The 7741-nt window shown below is 33.9% G+C and overlaps 1 protein-coding gene across 7 annotated transcripts in view; it reads left to right on the forward strand.

Annotated features, from left to right (window-relative positions):
• The window catches only part of LOC106877721 (cGMP-dependent 3',5'-cyclic phosphodiesterase), a 434395-nt gene that overhangs the window by 419983 nt on the left and 6671 nt on the right, over positions 1-7741 (forward strand). For all 7 annotated transcript variants that reach the window (XM_052972474.1, XM_052972473.1, XM_052972475.1 and 4 more), the window contains 6 exons: positions 1416-1535; positions 2495-2565; positions 3540-3662; positions 4139-4226; positions 5563-5610; positions 6658-6732. In XM_052972474.1, the coding sequence (XP_052828434.1) occupies positions 1416-1535; positions 2495-2565; positions 3540-3662; positions 4139-4226; positions 5563-5610; positions 6658-6732 (525 nt within the window). The remainder of the gene's footprint in view (positions 1-1415; positions 1536-2494; positions 2566-3539; positions 3663-4138; positions 4227-5562; positions 5611-6657; positions 6733-7741) is intronic.

Raw genomic sequence — 7741 nt, forward strand, 5'->3', positions numbered from 1 at the left:
TATATATATAGTTCAAAAAAACAATAACAAAAAAACAACAAAGTGAGGACGTGATATGGATAGTATTATTGGACGCACACACACACACACACATAGATACACATGTATAAACATTTTAATCGAGTATCTGTATATGTGTGTGTGTGTGTGTGTGTGTGTGTCAGTTTTGTAATTTGATTATCAATTGATAACTAATATTTTACACATTAACACAATAACAGACTCTGCAGCCTTTGTTAATGTGTGAACCCTTTGCGACCTCCTGCTGGTGATGTTGGTGAAAGTGCTGTACACTAGTTGACACCTCATTCTACACATGCATATTTATTAAGACACACTCACACAGGTGCACACCAAGGGTCAAAAGCTGAACATTTATTGAATTGACTGAAAATCAGTTATTGTAAATTTAATTATGTTTCACATAATAAACAGGAAATTAGTGGAGATGATTTCTGTTTTGTTTCGTTTTGTTTTTTGAGGGTTTTTTTTTTTTTGTTAATAAAACAGTGGAATTCAGGAAAAAATATTTCTTTTAATCTCATTTCACTTCACTGGCTTTCTTGTATTCTTTGTGAATTTTCTGTGAAGCACTTTTTAGTTCTATTTTCAACACCACTTTGGTGAAGGCTTTTTTTTTTGTGTATGTTTGTTTTGTGTATATCTTAGCTGTTTATCTGATTACTTTCCTATTGTTATCTTTATTATTATTATTGTTGTTATTGTCATTCTTGTCGTTGTTGTTGTTGCAGATGTCTGCTTTGTATAATCTTCAAATGTTTCTTTTTCTCTGTTGTTGTTGTTTTTTTTTTTAGCCCCAGATATGCTTTCATTGAGCACATCTGGGATCAAGGGGATTTTCAACATTTGATCAGTAGTAAATATATTCCATGGAATGAATCTAGTTATCTGATGAATAAATCCACTTGCAAATTGACTCACAAAATTGGTGCAGTACCAGACAAAATAACTTCTGGTATTTACTTTCATCCCCTTGTATCACTGAAATCAATTTTGCCTTTTGCTCATCTTTAAACAAAATGCCAGTCAAATGCTATGATTGATATAGCCAAGCGTTCACTCCTTCAAAAAGAGTGGCATTACTTTTAAATTGAAAATCAATTTTTATAACCAACTTATAATTTTTAATATTAAAGGTATTGAGTTGGCAGAGTTATTACCGCACCAGGCATAACACATAGTGGCATTTCATCCATCTTTATATTCCAAGTTCAAATTCCGTCGAGGTCAACTTTGCCTTTCATCCTTTCAGGACAGAAAAAAAAAAGTACCAGTCAAGCACTGGGGTTGATGTAATCGACTTACTCCCTCCCCTGAAATTGCTGGGCCGTGAGCCAAAATTTGAAACTAATATTTAACTATGTTTGTTACAAGAATTTCTTTGTGTGCGATAGGTTTCACCTGAAGAGACCAGTCAATTGGTGTGTGAAACTGATACATTAACTGATTTCTCTCTGGATTTTGATAAATTCTCCTTTGCTCCTCGCTGGGTACCCGAAAATGACACTTGTAAGGTAAGACAGATGATTTAATATATATTCCATTTTTAAACCTCGTTAGATTTTAATATGCCATTAAATGTTGAAGTATTAGCCTAATAACCTACATATATACCCCCTTACTGAAGAAACTAGTCTCGTTCGTGTTGTATTCTATTTGAAGCATTAGAATTTATTTTTATATAAGTATGCTATCTATTTCTTAAGATTCTGTCAGTAGCATCTGATCCAAAACCCCGACTGTGAACCTTTTTAAGATAAAATTGTGATATTAACCATGATAAATAAACATGATAATCAGTCACAAAGTCAACTTAACATTACATAAGGTTTTCTTTTTTTTTTTTTTTTTCAGTTCATTATAATACAAAGTAATTCCCACTACTTTCCAACGAGAAAGTTAATGATTTTTTTAATGAAAAGATTAGGAACTTTATATCATCATGTATATATATATATATTTCATAGTGTCTTTTAAACAAACAAGCATGTGAGTTTTCTGCACTGATTTGAGAAGCAGTGAAAAGTGACAATTCTGTAAATAATAATAATATTTTATAAGCTTAAAACTTATAAGCAATCACTGCGTATTGACCCAAGAAAATAGTCTAATATTGGGGTGTATAAATCCTCAATGGAAAACCTCCCCTTGTGTATGACAGCACACTGCTGGGCACTGCTTCATTGTGTGGATGGACCTTAAGCACCATCAGTCTTCTACAGGTTATCATGTAATTAACTTTTAAAAAGAATCCATAAAAGAAATGGAAAATTTTAATATAACATACCTTTTCTACATCTGTAATGTGCTGTAGTGTTAAATAATGCAACAACTTCTCAACTAGCATCATGCAAGATGCACAGTAGTTTTCAAATGTTTTTAGAAAAATGTCATCTTCCATGCCACAAAATACACTACTTGCATGTACATACATATATATATAATACTTCTAATGCATATTATTATTTTACAGGCTGTCGCCTTTATGTTTGAAGATTTAGGCTTCACCACCCGATGGCGTATTAGAAGAGATTCTTTAGTGAGGTAGGTCTAATTAATTGCTATTAATTTATCATATTTTGTTTGGAAATTTTTATATATGCTGATATCATAAAAATGCTTCAAACTTAAAGAACAAATTTTGGAATATTTCTTTAAGTTTTTCTTTTCAATATTCTAAAGTACAAAGTGGTGATAATTTGGTAAAATTGGTAGTGCCGGAAAAAAAAATGATTAGCAGTATTTAGTTATGTTACATTACAATCTGAGTTCAAACCACACCAGGGTTAGGCTTGATAAAATAGAACCAGCCAATTACTGGTTTGATATGATTTATTTTATTTTTCATTCTCTTTGAGATTGAGAAACTAAAGTACCGATCAAGTACTGAGTCAGTTTATATTCCTATAATGTATCCTAGTTATGAATGGAGTAGAAGAAATTAGTGGATTATGTAATTAATGAATATAGTTATATACAGTCACATTTACAATGTTCATGTACATTTGGACATGGAAAGATAATATGCTGCAGAAGTTGCCTCTAGAGAAGAAATCTTTCTATGTCTGAGTGTACATGAACATGTTAAATGTGGCTGTACATGACTATATTTTATTCAACACTGCTGGTGCACCTCTAATTAATTAATCAATATTTTAGTAGGCAATTAAATTATTAAAATTTTGATTATTGGGTATATGTGTAGGTGAGACTGGTATTAAATACAATATTGTATTAACATTTTCATCATTCAAGATCTTCATAACATAAGCAATAGTCAAAATCACAGGAAGCATCTCAACTATTACTGTCAAGGCCATGCTAGAGCACTGCCTTTGGAACATTTTCTCCATTCAAATATAATAACTATTAGTTACTAAAGTAGGTCTGAAACAGTTGAGCGTGTGAAGTATATATGTGTTTAATAGTATCATTGAATGCTGCTGCCGACAGCGACAGATTTTTCCTGTATTTTTAGATTTTGCCATATTTATCATTCTATTATTATTTGTTTTTAGATTCATATTAATGGTCAAGAAAGGCTATCGCAACCCTCCTTATCACAACTGGATTCATGCGTTCTCAGTGGCTCATTATGCTTACGTCATGGTAAAAAATGCACGGTTACATGAATATTTGGAGTAAGTTGAAGCTTTTATTCTGTTGTTGCTGCTCTTATTGTTATTCATGTCACTTTTCATTGAGCAGTTGTATGGTTGGTTTCATACTATTGCAGTCTTCTCACAAGATGTTTTATTATACTGTACTTTACAGTAAGTGGAGCATCATTAAATGTAAAATATATAGTATAGTCTATTTGTATAAATGACAGTATGTCTCCTCTCCGTTTGTCCATCCCTCTGATATGTAAATCAAAGGCAGTTAGCTGCTATGATATTTTCATTGTCTCAGCAATTGTTAAACACCAGCAGATTGTTTATTCAGTTAAATACTGAGTAGACATTCTGTGTGTATGTGTGTACATGCATAGATATGAATGTGTGTGTGTGTATACAATTTATACATTTGTATACAAGCAGTTAAACAGCGGAGAAATGTTTATTGAGTAGAAAATATTGCAATTAATTTTTCTGTTCTAATTATATTTTTCTTTCAGTGAATTGGAAATATTTGCTCTTTTTGTATCCTGTTTATGCCATGACATTGACCACAGGGGAACCAACAACTCCTTCCAAGTAGCTTCAGTAAGTTGTTTACTGTTATTCATCACTGTTCATCACATATTCATAATGTTCACTACTTCACTGTTTGTAAATTTTGTTTACTGTCAATCAGTAAACATATTCTTATTTCTTTATTGCCCACAAAGAGCTAAACATAGAGGAGACAAACAAGGACAGACAAAGGGATTAAGTCGATTGCATCGACCCCCCCTCCCCAGTGCGTAACTGGTACTTAATTTACCGACCCCAAAAGGATGAAAGGCAAAGTCGACCTCGGCGGGATTTGAACTCAGAACGTAGCGGCAGACGAAATACTGCTAAGCATTTCGCCCGGCGTGCTAACATTTCTGCCAGCTCGCTGCCTTAAACATATTCCATTAATGTTTACCTTCAGCAAGTGTGTTCTATGAATGAATGACAATGATCTGACCACCAAATCAAAGATTAGCAAAAAACATATACACACACACACACGCACACATTGCTGTTGTTTGTAATTTAGTATGATGTTTTAGCCATTTCTGACATAGATCTACAATATAAGCTATTGGTTTCAAATTTTGGCACAAGGCCAGCAATTTTGGGGGAGGGGTAAGTCAATTACATCAACTCCAGTGTTCAGCAGATATTTATTTTATCAACCCTGAAAGGATGAAAGGCAAAGTCGACCCTGGTAGCATGTGAACTCAGAACGTGAAGTCAAACGAAATGCTGTTGTTAAGCATTTTGCCCAGCACAGTAACGATTCTGCCAGCTTACTACCTTGCATCCTATGAGATGTTGACAGGGTTTACCTGGTCATAAATGTTGGGTTCTGATCAAGGGAACACAATCATAAATACAAGCAGCCAAAATGGGATTCCTCAGTAGGATTCCTGGAATAATGTTACTCGACATGTTGCATAGCACAGAAATCACAGTATCTCTCCAAGCCAAGCTGCTACTTCTCTGGCATTGAGCAATCACAGCTCCAGCACTACAGATACGTGGTTAGAATGCCATAAGAAAGGGCTGAATGATGGTTTCTTCAATCCAAGCCAACTGGGCTGACCAAGGCGAGATGGTTAGTTAATATCCATAGTCTCTGTTGGTTACACTCAGGAATCCAGTAGGAAAGTATAATGATGGTTACCTCTGATAGGATCCTTTGGTGGAGGTGCTGGAGGGCTCTACCCCAACAACCCTTCCCAGATTCACTCCTTATACACATATATGCCTACCAGCAAAAGCTCCTTTCACAACTCCCTAATAAGCTGCAGTAAAATTTTTTTACACCCCTATGCTTCTTCTAACACAATTATATTATCCAACACCCAATACTCCCATAATGACCTACGGCAATATCTTTTAATTTCAGCAATCTGTGCTAGCTGCTCTTTACAGTTCTGAAGGCTCAGTAATGGAGGTAAGCTACACTTGTTCATTCCACTTCAGTTGTGATGTTATTAATTTTATCATAATCATGATCATCGCCATAGCTACCAGAATCATCATAGTTGTCATCATTATCATCCTAATTACTTCTGCCTTGACACCCCAGTCTATGGCTGTCAGGATATACAGCTAGTTGACTCGCTTTATATTAATTCATCCTTTATATCAATTATACGATTCTAGCTCTCTTAGAAAATCTCGAAGATATCTTGTAAAACCTCCAAGACACAGTTCACTAAGTAATTTCTCCAGTCAACTTAAGATATCACATATTATGTTCCCCATTGTCAATAAAATATCTATGGGTCAAAATCTATTGGTTGATACATTATTTATCCCCAGGCAAGTTTATTCAATAGATTTATCATCAAAAGCATTCTATCTATTTCTTTTCAGACAGTATATCTTGGGTTACACTAGTCAATGCAGCTCATTTCAAAGAGAATCTCTCTCTCTCTCTCTCTCTCTCTCTCTCTCTCTCTCTCTCTCTCTCTCTCTCTCTCTCTCTCTCTCTCTCTCTCTCTCTCTCCCTCCCCCTCCCTCTTTCTCTCTCCCTCTCTCTCTCACACACACTTACACTTATGACCTCTTTATATCTTATGATACCTGTGGATCTTCATCCAGAAAATGTAGGGAACCTTCCCAAATTGACCTCAATTCACACATGTCGCTATTCTATAGTTAAAAACCAATAAATCATCAGAGTCATTAGATATTGGATAAAATGTTTTGTGATGCTTGCTCCACCCATTGAAACCAAGCCAAGAATGAAACACATAAGTGAGACCTGATCCTCTAACTCCTCTAAGAGAGCAGTATTTCAAAATAAGAACTAACTCAGACCCTGTTAACAGTTCCAAGCCCCAAGCCGACATGGAAAGCAAACATAAAACAATGATAATACAATGACAAGGGTATCATACTTCATTTTTGCTTTATAGTTTTTAGTTGTGAAATGCAATATAAAGAAATGTTCAAATATGGTCTGAACATTTCCTCTTTTGTTTATTTCTAACAGAGACATCATTTTGCTCAATCAATGTGTATTTTGAACACAGAGGGTTGTAATATATTTGAAAACTTACCCAGCAAGGTATAGTTGGTTTCTTTTTTATCATACTGTTTATATTTGTATTATATGCTTTAACAGTCTGTGAACATAGTTTTTAATCATCTCTCATTTACAATGTTTTTATCATATTGTAGCAATAACAAAATATTTTTTTCAAAGATCTCTTTTTTTATTTCATAAGGCTAACTACATATAAGGAAACACTTGGCAGGAATTTATATTATTGTCAATAATGGGGCATGAGAAAATTCAATGATACTGTCATTGATAACTAAAGGACACTAAAGAGTATTTCTCTACCAAACTTATTGCAATCAATTCAACTTATTTGCATTGATTTGGTAATTGAAATTCTTATACAATAAAATAAATTGGCATAATAGGCAATAAATTATAAGATTTCAATTCATTGTTAGTAATAATTTATTTTAATTCTATCCTTGCAATCTATGCTTGTCTTGAGATTAAGAGAACGACTCAGGTGTACATCTCAGTTTTTTATCTGCATTGCTGATGCCATCTTGGCCGTAGGTCTGTAGAATCTCAGGTGATAATGTACAAATTCATTTATCACTTGCATCACGGTCTTCATTTTTCTTCTCCTCTTCATAAATCCTACTGCATCCAATATTATGAGTTAATTTCCAATATAACAGCCACCTTATTTGTAGGGTCGACCACTTTGTTATATCTCTGAACCCAGCACTTGTGAACCATTGGGGTGATAACCCCTCTATACTAGCATCTTTTGACTGAAACATATAAACGAATAAAAGAATATATTTGCCTTTTCTATTTGGATTGGTATTAGATTGATAGGTTACTCTAACTCTCTTTTCTCCAGGAGCATCCTAGACATTTAAAATTGAGGATGTCCCAATTTCTGCAGCATTTCTGTCTGGGACATCTTCTGGTCTAGTTGTATAACTTGCTCCATAATGGTCACCAATTGATGATTCATTTATTTATTTATTTATTTTTTTTTTTTTTATAACTGTCATTCTTCCACCTTTTTTTTGTCAAAGCCACT

This window comes from Octopus bimaculoides, chromosome 13, assembly GCF_001194135.2.
Source record: "Octopus bimaculoides isolate UCB-OBI-ISO-001 chromosome 13, ASM119413v2, whole genome shotgun sequence".
Taxonomy (NCBI): Eukaryota; Metazoa; Mollusca; class Cephalopoda; order Octopoda; family Octopodidae; genus Octopus; species Octopus bimaculoides.